Source organism: Drosophila novamexicana, unplaced genomic scaffold (assembly GCF_003285875.2).
Source record: "Drosophila novamexicana strain 15010-1031.04,08,12 unplaced genomic scaffold, DnovRS2.1 tig00000193-arrow-pilon, whole genome shotgun sequence".
NCBI classification, from domain to species: Eukaryota; Metazoa; Arthropoda; class Insecta; order Diptera; family Drosophilidae; genus Drosophila; species Drosophila novamexicana.
In genome coordinates, this window is record NW_020824787.1 from 1,991,278 (window position 1) to 2,006,391 (window position 15,114).

The window sequence follows — 15,114 nt, forward strand, 5'->3', positions numbered from 1 at the left end:
ATCGTAAATTGTTTTTTATTTGCGCAATGTCACCATTTGTGGTTTGCCAGCGTACACACACATACACACACACGATCACACAAGCTCAGCTCAGCCAGTGCTGCCAGAGTGGCATAAAAAGGCGGCCATTTTACCATTTTTTGCTTTGATTTTAATTGTGCCTGCAAAACAATTGCAACATTTTTTCAATTTACCTGCAAAATGGCCTCCGCGGCGGCGGCGGCGGCGCGACTTCGTTTGCTTCTTCTTCTTTGTTTGGTTGTTGCTGTTGCTGTTGTTCTTGTTGTTGTTGTGGACGTTGTCAGTATGCTTGTTGTTGTTCCATATGCCGTGCTGCCATACACCGTGGCCGTGCCATATGTGCTTGATGTGTCGTATGCCAATCGCTTAGCTGCTGCTGCTCTGCGCAGAATTACTTTGTTTAGGACTCGATTCACTTGCCTCAATATCACATAGATCAGGAGCAGCAGCCAAATCGCGGCCATTTCCGAGAAGAAGCTCCATTTCTTACTTCCCATTTCTGTGCTATATATATATGTCTATATATATCATGTATATATATATATATATATATATATATAAATGTATATTTGTTGTTGTAGTTTCTGTTTCTGTAATATGATTTGTTGTGTATAAACCCAAAAACAGAGGCGACTGCCCAGTTCTAGAGAAACAAATACAAGGCAATGCTATAGAGTTTTACATTCGGGTTTATTCAATAATATATCATATTCATTTAATATCGTATTTATATGTATATATATATGTATGTATAGTATTTACCAGCTAAGTTATAGTTAAAATTGTAGTTCAAGTAAAATGCTTGGAACGCCTGGCGACCAACATCTACACAAATCGTATATATATATATATAAGTAGTTATGCATATGCTTGTTACTATAATATATGTGTTTACTACATATTGATTTATATTAGACAATTCGGGACCGATTTTTATAGTTTACAGACAGAGAGAGAGAGAGGGAGAGAGAGAGAGAGGGAGAAAGTTAGACAGCGAGTGAGACAATTAAATAAAAAACGATTTAGAATAGATATCAAATCGTTGCTTAAATAACTACTTACACTGTTTTTGTTGTTGGACTATTTTTGATTTAATTTCTGAAGTTTTTATTCTTCTTTTGTTTTTTATATTTAACTTACAGCTAACACATAGATTTGACTTCTTATAAATAGTACGACGCGTGTGCTATTTAAAACTCGAAAAATAGGGTAATTCATCAAATTGTTGAGAAGCTTTTACCTTGTCTTACCCTTAAATTGTCTTAATATACTTAAAACGAATTATAAAATAAATTTTAAATAAATTTAATATAAATAAATAAATACCAAACAAATTGCTTGTAACATTTCAATTGCGATAAATAATATAAATTAATTTATAATATTATATAATATATTTTATATAAAATATAAATAATAAATAAAATATAATAAAAATCATCTGTGTGCAGAATACCAATTACTTTTAATATTTTAATTGCCATAAATAACGTAAAATTATAAATAAATGAGAAAAGATTAAAAAAGGGAAAGTTCATAAAAATCAGCATTAAATATAAATAAAAAATATAAATCGTATCCAGTCAGTTGGAAAGTTCCAATGCATCTGCATAGCAAAAGTTCACAGAAAATACTTAATCGATTTTAATTGCAATAAATAATAAAAAAAATAATAATTAAATGCCAATCTTGAATGGAATTTCAGGACAATTCACATGAATTCAAGCAAAGCAATAAAAATAAAAAATAAATTGTATGAGTATCTGTTTTTAAATATTTTTGTATCTCTCATCTCTTAGATCTTAAATCATTTACTACACTACATTTTTCCCGTTTTGTGTGTTTTAATTGGCGTTTTTCATTTGTGTGTATTTACATGAATTAATCAATTAGATGTTGTATATATTTTGCACAAACTACAATAGTTTTAATTTATTTTAAGTAATTATGTCAATATTTTATGTACACAAAGCACTTACAATAATTTACTAAATTCAAATTTTGTGGAATTGCATAAATATTTTAGATGCTTTTCTTTTCTATGCATGCTATGCATAAATATTTAAAAATACTGTTTAAATCATTTATAATTAACTGCAATTATTTAGCTATGTTTAATATATTTTGGGAAATCTAAGACTAGACTAGGGTTTTTTTTTTCTGTGAGCATACCCTGTACCCATTTGAATTCTAAGCGAGTGTATAATGAACTGATAGATGAATATGCCGCATTCATCGACGTTCGTATCTAAACTTAAAGATCTAAGAGTTAGAGCCAGGAAATTCGGTTTATATACTCTCTGGTATATATATATATATATCCTTAACTATTTGAACTAAAAACCTTAAAAACACATTTTGCATAGCTTAGTTGACTTTCGAGCTGGGTACAGGGTATTTCTACTTATACTGGCTCTTTTTTCATTCATTTTATCTATTTTTACTCGCTTGAGTATTTCATTTAGCTGTTAGATATCAAAATAAATGCCTCAATTATGCTTTGGTGGAATTTAAATGGTTTTTTATCTCTTTTTATATATTTGTTTCTCTTTTATATGCCAAAAGCAAATTGGATCAACTTTTGCACCAAACGCATTCTCAGTTTATATTTTGCACATAGTTTTTAATAGTTTACCATTTATATAGCCCATCTTTTTTATTTTTCTCGTCTATTACTGATGCGAACAGTGCCAAAAAAAGAAGTGCTTTATTTAGTTTGTGTTTTGTGTTTTTACAATCCATTTTGTTGCCATGAACACGAAATGAAAATTGTATTTCCCTTTTGGCTGAGTGAATGGAAAAGTGCGCTTAAAAAATTTGTTTATAACAATGCGTGCAAAAGATTAGCTTGCCTAGAGGTGGGCTTTATGAGGGGGAAGGGGGCCCTTGACTATTGAGTATACAAGGTTGGCAAGAGAAAAAATATTTATAATTGGTTAGGGCTTAAGAGATTTAAAGTTTTTAGAGCTGAGCATAGAATAAATGAATATCAAATAAATTAAAGTCTTAAAGAAGATTTACAGGGTAGAAGTTTAAGTTCTGCTAGTTAACATTATACAGACTTGTTTTGTTTTGAAGAACTTTCTAATTTTCCGAAAAATAAACAGAAATTTGGGCAGAAATAAAAAGCTGTGGCCCCGCTTCGAATTTGAGCTAGTGCAACAAATTTTGTATATTTTTATGCCCTGAACCCATTAAAAATGGGTATAAGGGTATATTGTATTTGTGCAAAATCCAAATGTATGTAACAGGCAGAAGGATGCATCTCCGACCCTATAAAGTATATATATTCTTGATCAGCATCAATAGCCGAGTCGATCTAGCCATTTCTGTCTGTCTATCCGTCCGTCCGTCCGTCCGTATGTATGAACGCAAGGATCTCAGAACCTATATGAGCTAGAGACTTGAAATTTTTGTAGGTGCTCCTAGTGCCTGCACAGATCGAGTTTGTTTCCGATAATCGATATCTTACTCCGTTTCCAAGCAATCGATAAAAATCGATATCGATATCCTGTTTTTTGGGCAATTTTGGGAAATAATAAGAGCTAGAGTCACCAATCTTGACATATAGCTTCTAAAATAGAATATATATATGCATTTGATGTTGGAAGAAGAGGGTTCAGGGTATCCCCTAGTCGGGAGCTCCCGACTAGAACCTCTTACTTGATTTTTTTTTGGTTGTTCGCAGAAATATAATGGCATTAAAAGCATTTTTTTGCCTCAGCTTACGCATGCGGTTATCTGTGGTTATCTTATACATTTATATATATATATTTGTTATCTGTTGCACTTAGTTTTTCAGAAAATTATAATATGTTTCTGGCATTTTCGGAGAAGCTTAATATTTAAATTTTATTTTTACTTTTTTGGTTTATGTTTCCAGGCTTGTCAAAAGATTTTGTTATTTTCATTTTCATATTTGCGGTTTGTTTTCGACCTCTCAAAAAAAAAAGAAAAATAATAATAATGTTAATAAAAATTGCATATTTAGTTTAAACTTGTTATTTTTAGCTATTCAGCTAGTTTTTCATTTTAGTTTTCTTGGCAGCTGTAAATATTAAATAAACATAGTTTGGACTCTGGCTATCGCTGGCTGTGATGACCTATATTTATGTGATATTTGCAATTTGCCAATTAGTCTGAAGAATGCGGTAAATAAATTGAAATTTGCGCTTTGATTTTGTCAACGCATTCGGGGCTGAAATTAATTTACAACATTTGCACAATCTAATTTGCGAAAACGGGCACTCAATTGTAATTTGTAATTACAATTTTCGTGATTGTAAGCGACGACAATGCAACAATTGAAATTAGCAGCGCAATTAGTTGTTGATCATTTTATCCAGCATTGTTCTCTTGTCAATAAAAACCAACCATCGTCACCTCACACTTTGCACGCTTTCAATTTGGTCGGCACGAAAACACGGGCTAATGAGTGGCCTTTGCCTGTTTCAAAAGTTTCGATAGTTTCATACCCTACGATTCAGAGTCCATGGAACCGAAGAGAAATACATTTATCGATTAACATGGCTAGCCTCAGGCTCAACGATAACTGCTATCGTCTAAGTTATCGAAAATTTCAAGAAGTTATATGAAAATCTCTAGCGCCTAAGGCTCAATCATAATTGCTATCGGTTATCATATCGATCATTTACCGGAAGTTCTATGAACAGTTTTGCTTTCGGCTCAACTTGAAGCTCTTATCTATGAAACATGTTATGAAGTGGTATTTCAAAGCGCATGGACTGGCATGACTAGCTTGGTGAAAGCTCCGGCGTATAAAACTGAACAATAGCTGCAAAAGCTTATGTTATCGATAAATTACAAAAAATTCATGAGCAGCTTGGCTTTGAAGCTCTAGCCCCTTAAGCTCAATGATAACTGTCATCGTTCATGTTATCGATAATTTACAAAAAGTTTTATGAAAATCTTGGCGTTTGACTTTACTTGAAGCTCTAGCGCCTAAGCCTCAACGATAACTGCTATAGTTGATGTAATCGATAAATTACAAAAAGTTCTATCAAAAGCTTTGCATTTGGATGTGCTTAAATTCATTCTCTTGAATTAGTCGATAATTTCATCTGTGGAGAAAACTTATCGAATTTGATAAAATTATGAGTAGAAAATTGAGTAGAAAATTATTCTAATTTTGTTATTAGGCAGCTTTCAAAATATTTCTTTAGCTTTTGCTTAAATGCGACCTTAAATAAAACTTAATTACAATTTTCTAAGGGTATTTAAGCTGCGATATGCCGGGGTTGAACCATTTTTTTGTGGCATATATTGTTGTCAATGCAATTAAAATGCTATTTTGTTGCAGTCTGCATATGTGTTTATTTTGTCTGTGTGTGTGTGAGTGTGCGGCTGCAATAACTGTTTATTTAATTTTTGCTAAATTTTCCATGTTGGCCGCACAATTTTTGTTTGGATTTTCGCGCAATTGTAACCTCAAAGGTGGCTTTTGTGTTTGGCTTTTGGTTTTACAATGATTTTAAACCAAAATTTTCTGGCCATTTGCATTTGTCGCCCATTCAATATGCAGCCAAAGCATAGCCCCAATATGGCCACATTTTATAATTAATAAGTTCATGTATATATTTATACAGATAATGATCATAATTCAATACGATACCCAATGGCTTATTGCAAATATTAAATACCCTTGCATGTATATCTATTTTATTGGCTGTACTTGAAAAGAGTGTGTAGCGTGATGTGGGTTAGTTTTGGACAAGGCTGAATTTCCTTTCATAAATACATAATACATGTTCTTTTAAAAATGATGTAAGTATTAGGCAGATCTGAAATTAGTATAATTAATATAATTATATAATTGATGTTCCTCTAAAAAGGCAACATTCGACACATTTTTGCATATATGAAATTTTGACCGCATCCATTAAATCTAAGCTAGCTTTAAAACTATACAAAATTGTTTGCAGCAAATTATCTAAGTTTATGGTTAAATATTCATTTAATATAAATAGAAAAAGAAAGAAATATTTGAACATAAATATCCGTGAATATTATCTAATGAAATAATCTCTAAATATTTTATATTAAGAGCAATTCTTTTGGATAAAAAATGCATCTAATGAAAACAGAAAAAACAAGAAAGTATTGTAGATAAAGAATCGTAGATATTGTCGAATTAAATGAATATCCGTCTAAAAGTAACTTAGCTTAGTTATTAAAAAGAAATTTCGTACAAAAAAAATTTGTCTTCTCGCTCTACTGTCAGAACTTGTCCATAAGACTGCCAGAAACTATGCGCAAGTTCAGCCAATGTATATATTAAATTCTGTTAAACGTCACTTTGAATTCTTTAAACATCTCTCAAGAAAACGAACAAATGCCTGCTGAATAGACATATATGTCGTATACTTAATTTTTTGCATGCTACTTAACACTGTGTGTATGGTACAGTTACGAATTTAACTAAAGTGCTTAGTATTTAGTGGTATTTTTAAGTGTATTTTTCTTTACGGTATTTTTCATAAATTATACCTACTAAATGCCTGTAGCTGTGCTTAGTACAGTGCTTAATCTAAGGTTTTGGATTTTGCTTTACTTCTTGGTCGAAATTTGCATTAAATTGATCGTTTTTGTTCAAGTGTTTTTTTTTTTTTAGATAGAAGACACCTAAAAGTATGCAATTGTTATTTTTAGTGGCACTTAAACGACTAAATTGTGTTGAATTTAATGTGTTTCCGCTAATTTTACTTACTTAATGCTAATGTCAAAACGTGTTGTTAATTTTAAATCGTTTTTTTCTTTTTATATTCATTTTATTTTCATATTTTCTGGTTGCATTTGGTTGTTGTTGTTGTTATGTCTCTTAACTGGCAATTAGTTTAATTTGCTAAATCCTGTATTATGTCCGCTGCAATGAGATAGAGCAAGAGGATAGGGTAAATCGATAGAGTTTAGCGCCAGTTAAGCTCACTAATAAATAATGTTAAAATGCCAAAATTTAAATTAATTAAAACTCTATTAAAATACGCTTTAAATTCATGCGCACAGCTAACGTCGCAACGCTACTAATTTGCTTAATTTAGGCGTTAAATAAGTGTATAAGTAGTAGCTCGGGCTGCACAGCTATGTAATACCCTGTCGCAAAAGTTCTAAGCATAACTGTTAAATATTAAATATTTTATATAAAATTGGGTATTCAAAATTAAAGTCTACAGTATACAGAGACAGCATGCACTTTATCAACTTTAGCGATTACCCCCCTAACACTCTTCCCATAATAAAGGGTATACACATGTGTGAGTGTGCGTACAGATGTGCGTAACCCTATTCCACATGCAAATAGGTCAGCAAGTTTTTGAATGCGCCGGCTAAGCACGCGATTTGAATATAAATACTTGAGTATATACAAATATAAAATATATGAAAATAAATATATAAAAATATTTATTTTTTGTGTATATTTGAATGGATTGCCGCTCTAAATGCATTTGCGTTCAATCAGCGCGTATCGGGCATGAATGCAGTACGAGTCGAGCGAGCATTGCATTCAATACATCATCCAAATATCTATCTATCTGTATTATGTGACAAAAGCAGCGAAACATAATCAACACGCGGCGACAGTTCTGGAATGCAAAACTCAATTCAAATGCCAAAACACTCAGCTCAGGTTAGCGCTGAGCTCTTCTCCCAACAACAACTCGCTCTGTATAAGTGTGTGAGTGTTTTGAATGGGTTCCTGTGTGTGTGACTGTGTGTGTGTGTGTGTATGTGTGTGTTTGGATATTTGAAAAGTCAAGTCTTGTCAAGTTTTGTGCTCTTCGTGAGAATGCGTGGGTTTTTGGGTTTATGCGTTGAGTTTTTTATTTCATTCAAATTCTTTTGAAAGCTTAGCATAAGATTTGCCCTGCAACTTTACATTGTGTTTGGTAAAAAGCTGGCAAGTTTGAAACGAAAATATTGTTCAATTCTAAAAGCTCAACATGAAAAGGAAACGGAATAAGTGCTGCAAGGATTTTGGCCATATTCTGGATGTTATATAGAAAGTAAATTGCATTTGAATTGATTGAAACACAAAATTCGGTTTTTGTTTTTTGAACTTAAGCTATATGCGTTTTGCATGTATAAGTTAATTTTCTAAGTTTTAAGTTTTAGTTTTAGTTAACTTTGCTCAAAGTAACTGAAGATTCGTTTTTGTTAGGCTTTTTTTTTATTTACGTAAAAATCATACTTTGATTGAAATAATATCACGAACAGCTCCGCATGAACTTGACGTGTTTATGTACGTGCATTGTATTTGCTTATGTGTGTGTGTGTGTGTGTGTGACTGTATTTGTGTGTGTCTGCAACCCGCTGATTTCACGCAATACTTTTGCACTTTGCACCAGCGCTGACAATTGCAACTTTTGCATAAATACATTTTCTGCATTTGCCACGCACACTTCACAACCTGACAGTTGCCCCGCCCCACACCTGCCCACAATTGCCACCCCCTACCGCCGCACTTACTGCACTTCAAGTCAAGTGGAAGCTCAAATCGTCGCATGCGGTTGCGCCAATGGCCGCGCACAATATTAAAAAATGCTAGCATACTTTTATGCGCAAGTATCGAAAATTTATGAACGCCTCGTGAACTTGTTTGCCAAATGCGTTTAGCAACGGATTTTGACTTTTGTCGATTGATCAGTTCTTTATATATATCGTAAATGAAGAATATTTGAAATTTCAATATAATCAATTATGTGTAGCTTATAAGAAAAGACATCTCTGGGCCCATAAACCGTATGTATTCTTGATCAGTTTTGGCAGCCGAGTTACTTTTTCGGCTTCTCAAAATATCTTGACAAAGCTCAAACTCTTCAAGTGAGACAACTATATCATACTAAAGAATATTATAACAATCCGAGAAACTGAATTTAACCGTTTGATTAAATTTTAAATGACAAAAAATAATCCTTTCAAAATTTAAATTATTTAATATTATATTTCCACATTAATTTTAATATATTTACCAACACTGTCAATTATAGTTCATTTAACTAACTTTTTCCTTTTACTATCTGTTTTAATTTTTATATTTTTGGCAGACAAAATTTTAAAACATAATTAAAATGAAATAAATAAAATCGCTAATAAAACACTCAAAGAAAAAAACCAGCGAAACAATTTAAAAATATTAAAAAAAAAAAAATAGCAAGCTCTTCTCGACTTGCTGATAATTGAAAGGCCATTGCAATTCATTTGTTTCTATTTGAAACGTGATTTATTGTTTCAGCCGAAAAGAGTTTCGCTTTAAAAACTCAATTAACAATTTCAATTTTGTGTTTGTGAAGCGCAGTGCAAACAATGCGACTGACCCCAAACAGGACTCAAAGTGCAAAGGGCTCGTTTGAAATTTATGTGTGTGCAGCGCTTGTTGTTATGTTTCATTACCTAATAAACATTTTATGAGCGGTCAGTCAACAGCAACACACGCACACAGACATGCGCACACAAAGCGAAATTGGTAAATTGCTTGAATGATGTATAGAACCGTTGTCCGGCTCGCATAGTTCCCCGGCTGCCAACCAACGGACAGCGCGCAGTTAGCTCTGCCATAATTAACAAGCTCCAAACAGGAGCTCCAATGGGCTGCTGATGGCTTAAAATTTGGGTTTAGTTTCGTTACCGTATCCCACATTGGGTTGCATAGCTATGTCACTCTATTTGCATGGGGCACATTTGCGGCAAACGTTGTGAAAGCTATGAAATAGAGAAGGCTTTACGAAAGAGCAAATAAATATGGAGCTTATTTTAAACAGAATTTGGTAACATTTTAAATATTTCGTTTAACATGTTCTAGCGTAGGGTAAGATTACAAAAATGACGACTGATTTTATTTTGGGCAGTTTTAAAGAAGAAAACAAAACAAATAATAATGATAATGATAATGATAATGATAATGATAATGATAATGATAATGATAATGATAATGATAATGATAATGATAATGATAATGATAATGATAATGATAATGATAATGATAATGATAATGATAATGATAATGATAATGATAATGATAATGATAATGATAATGATAATGATAATGATAATGATAATGATAATGATAATGATAATGATAATGATAATGATAATGATAATGATAATGATAATGATAATGATAATGATAATGATAATGATAATGATAATGATAATGATAATGATAATGATAATGATAATGATAATGATAATGATAATGATAATGATAATGATAATGATAATGATAATGATAATGATAATGATAATGATAATGATAATGATAATGATAATGATAATGATAATGATAATGATAATGATAATGATAATGATAATGATAATGATAATGATAATGATAATGATAATGATAATGATAATGATAATGATAATGATAATGATAATGATAATGATAATGATAATGATAATGATAATGATAATGATAATGATAATGATAATGATAATGATATTGATATGATAATGATAATGATAATGATAATGATAATGATAATGATAATGATAATGATAATGATAATGATAATGATAATGATAATGATAATGATAATGATAATGATAATGATAATGATAATGATAATGATAATGATAATGTTATTGTTATTGTTAAAATAATAATTATAATAATTACAGTAATAATAACAATACTTATAATAATATTATTATTCTTAATTATCATTGAAATACAAATAATTAAAAATAAATTTCGAATCACTTTTCTACGTATCTTTTTCCCACAACTAAGGACCAAAACTCTTTTTGGAAGAAGAGTGTTTTAATTTTTTGCCCGATATTTAAGCATTTTCTCACTTGTATTTTTTCCTTCAGTACTAGGTGTGTTGTCGGCTAATGTGCCCCCGTGCCGCAACCGTGGCTAGCTGCTGGCACATAAAACATGCTTGGCCGCAGGTATTTCGCAGGCCTCCACAGGCTGCAGCCAGACTGTTCCTCAGGCAGCAGCGGCTGCTTTGGAGGGACCCGTGCCTGCCACTGGGCTGAGCTCGCAGCTACCTCGCTCTTTCGTATTTATGCCTATGAATATTTCATTTAATTGAAGCGCATTCATTACGAAACACAGCGGCAGCGTCAGCGTGCCACGCCCTCAAATACTCAAACACACACATATAAAAGGCGCCCACTTTTGGCGTTGTAATTAAAATAAATTTATTACGCAAAATGTTTTGCCAAAAAATTTGTCAAAAGTTGTTGCCTGCTCGGCATAAATAATGGCAACCTCTCTGCGTAGCTCTTTATATGTGCATATCTTATGCCATGAGAGAGAGAGAGAGAGAGAGAGAGAGAGAGAGAGTGTGTGTGCCTGTGTGTGTATTTATTGCCCTCTTGTATGTTTAATGATCTGTTGTGCGGCTCTGCATTGTGTGGCTGATATTGCCTCTTGTAGTTAGCTGGGAAATTGATGCGGTTAATATGCTTCGAATTGTTATTTTGTATTGCTAAAATTGATTCAAGGTTTTTGTCTTAATGTGCTCGACTAAGATATACCCCCTACACAGCTCGAAGGTATTACATTCGGTATATTTATGGTTTATTTTTAACTGGATCGTAAATTATATCAAAATAGAATAAGGCATCTATCATTATTATATCAATAATAGAGCTATAAATCTGACTGTCTGAAAATTATGAAAAAAACATTGCATGAAATTTCCCAGTTATTTTAACTTTAAGTTTATTTTTAATGGTTCTTATGAAAATTTTTTAGTGCTGTGCTTCACATTTTATTTCAATCCAATATAGTTGCATGGATGTTCAATTCTCGTTTAATTGGCCTTGAGGTCAGTTTTAAAGCTTTAACACAAACATTATTGAATACTTTGTTAACTGGATTGAGAAAATCCCTCACATGAGCTCAATATGAAAGAGGTACTGAACTGAACTGGAGGAACTGGAGGAATTGAAGCATAATGATATATATCTTTGCCAAGTAAAACTTTATAACTGTTTTTTTAGCTGCGTACAATAGATAATCTTTCAATTCTCTTCAATTTTTGTTTAATTTTGTCTTACTTATTCTAAAAATCAAACAAGTTTATAAGAAATATAAAGCTAGCAAAAATTGTGTGAAGTAAACTTTAAGAAAAGCTAGACAAAATTCTTACCAAAGCGAAACGCGGAATGCGCTCAAACAAAGGCGAATACACAGAAAATGGAGAGCGAGAGCGAGAGAAAGAGGGAGAGAGAGGAAGTGAGAGATGCTAAATGTTTGGCATTAAATTTGCCTCTGATTGTTCCGTATGCGAAGCGCCACCCAGCCACCCAGCCAACCAGCCCATCTCCCGACCCTCATGAACAGCCGCAAATGCGGCAATTGAATTGCACAGATCGAGAGCTCAAAAGCATTGCATACTTTCCAGCGCCAATAGAGCAGCCTTCCCCCTACCACTCCTCCAGCAGACTGGCAAACAAATTGCATCAAACAATGGCGAAATATTTTCGCCAAGCTTCGCCAAATGATGCGCACCGACTAACAACTTTTCTACTTGCAACTCAAGTTTACTTTTATTGTTGTTCTTACTTTTGTTGTTGTTGTTATTTGAGGTTCTTTCTGGTTATTGTTGGCGCATGGTCGTTGGAATGCTAAAAGCATAAGCACAAAAAAGCGAAGAAAATACAAGTGAGCAAAATAAACTGCATAGCATGAATACTGCAGCAGGCTGTATTCGACCAGAAGATGCTCCTCGTTTGAGTTGAAGTTAAGAAAATAAATACGCTATACCTGAATAATTCAACAAGGTTAGAGAAGCTATTGCAATTTGAAGCATAAGCTTTGAAATTCAACAGTTTTGTTAATTCACAATTTCAAATGAAATAATAATTGTTTGTAATTTTTCTAAAGTTTACAAAATTAAAATGTAATTCAACTTAGTAACCCGTATGTCAAGCTTTTAAATATTTACTTTAGATGTTATAATAGCATTATGTTATATGGCTTTTATTTGCTGTACAATAGAATAAGGGTATGCTCCTTAAAGAAAGGACTCCCGAAAGTATGCAATATTTGGTCAAAGGGGATTTTCGTTAGCCAGTCCGGCAAACTTCCAGCTCTCTCGGCCCCGCTCACTGCCCCTCTACTCTACTCTACTCAACTCTCCAGTAGCGTTAGGCAATAGGCAGACAAGTATTGGAATTGCCAGCGACTTGGTGCCTCTTCATCCAGGATTCGACGGCCGGAGCCAATCATTTCTCGAGTTTGGCTGCCTTCTGTTTGAGCTTTGCTTTCTTATTGCACCCAAGAAGTGAGCGTACATATATATATATATTCTTGTTCGTATTGCCCCAATGCTTTTGCCTGCTTCGATTTCGTTTTGTTGTTTGTGGCCAAAAAAAGAAAATCAACAAAATGGGTCACAGTCTGTGGCCGCCGCTGCAGCAGTAGCATCAGCAGGAGCTGCTCTCCGACTTTGACTGCTTTGTTTTAATTGAAATGCTTTTGCAACTGCTGCGGCGACGGCAGCTAAGCGGATTAGAAGCAGTTCATAATGCACGAGCATGGTAAATATGAATGGCCAACAACAGCAGCAGCAGCAGCAGCAGCAAAACAATTGAGCCACAGCTCCAGCAGCTGCTTTTGCTCCCGTTGCCGCCTCCTTTGTCTATCTAATTGAAGCGGCATTTAGTGGCGGAGCCTCAAAAAACCTCAAAATTTGCCAGTAGGATACACGACTCAAAGATAGCCTGTGCCTAGCTTAATATACTTATACTCAAGAAAGATTTAAAGATATGATGCATTTCGCTTAGTCTCATTTAAAAGAAGAACCCACATACAAAATTTTAGATCTCTAGATCTTTCAATCTCTGAGTTCGATGGGTCTACAACAGAACTTTTATCATATTTTCTAAACATTTTATTTGTGATCTATCTGTTTATTTTATACCAAATTTCAGATCTCTAGCTCTTTTAAGGTCTAAGTTCCATGAATCGACTGTTGCCTTTTTTCTAGTTTTGTATTTATTTTTTTTTTTGTACAGGGTATCGGATATCAGACAGTTTTGTATTTTTGTTCGCATACATAATCAACCCAATCAAAATGTTTTTTACACTCTTTTTGTTGTTCAGGGAGTTGCATAGCTCTGCGGCGTGCAGTGGTAAAAACCAAAAATTATTGCGGTACTTTTAAAGCTCGTTTGTGTAAAAGTTTCAAAAAATTTGCAAGCTATTGTGGTTAGTTACCTTAAATGGTTGCCAAAAATTAGTTTATGATAATTGAAATATTTACCGGATGAGAATCTGTCTAAAAGTTCAAGAATTTTTATGAATATTTATAAATTATGCTAAGCCTTGCGTGTGCTGCAGAAAGCTGAGCTCAAAATTTACGTAGAGCAAAGATGAATTACACATTACATATACGGGAAGATGTCTGTCCGTAAAATCTTAGCCACTTTTAAAAAACAGCTTTAAGAGCTCAGGTGAGCTTTGAGAACACAATATCAATCCCAGTTAGAGCTTAAAGCTCAGTTCAACCAGTTGCATTTATTATGTGACGACCCAAACTAACATAGTTGCATTTCTTATAGACAGCTTTGAAAGCTAGGTGGAGATTTGATGACATATTAATCCATCTTAAGGCTTACAGCTCAGTTTAACTAGTTGCCGTTCTCTTGGGACGACTTAGCCTAATCTAGGCTTTCTTCCTAAAAACAACTTGGCAAGCTTTAAGAACAATATATCAATCCATTTTAAAGCTTAACGCTTAGTTTAACCAATTGCAACCTGACCGAACATGAGCTTACTTCTTGAAAACAGCATGGAAAGCTTCTGCGAGCCTTATGGGCATACTATTAAACCAGCTTAAAGCTTAAATCTCAGCTTAACCAGTTGCATTTCTCATGTACCTTGCCCTAACCTAACAATCGAACCTTACTTGAAAATCTTTAACTTATTTTTATAAAACACTCAAAAATTTATAGACTTCACCTGCTGCTTGATAATAAAAAGTGAATGATGACTGTGCTAACTAAACGAATCATCAGCGTAAATCGAGTCGTAAATATGGAAATAGCCGCTAGCGAACACAACAAATGATTTTCACCCGTTTTTTCACGCAGCTTTTCCCATTGTGTCAGGTTTCT

General features: G+C 33.2%; 1 protein-coding gene across 1 annotated transcript in view; it reads right to left on the minus strand.

Annotated features, from left to right (window-relative positions):
• Positions 1-6,832: 6,832 nt before the first annotated feature.
• The window catches only part of LOC115758545 (fasciclin-2), a 137,500-nt gene continuing 129,218 nt past the window's right edge, over positions 6,833-15,114 (minus strand). The window contains exon 8 of the mRNA XM_030699242.1: positions 6,833-6,904. Coding sequence (XP_030555102.1) covers positions 6,876-6,904 — 29 coding nt within the window. The 3' untranslated portion in view covers positions 6,833-6,875. The remainder of the gene's footprint in view (positions 6,905-15,114) is intronic.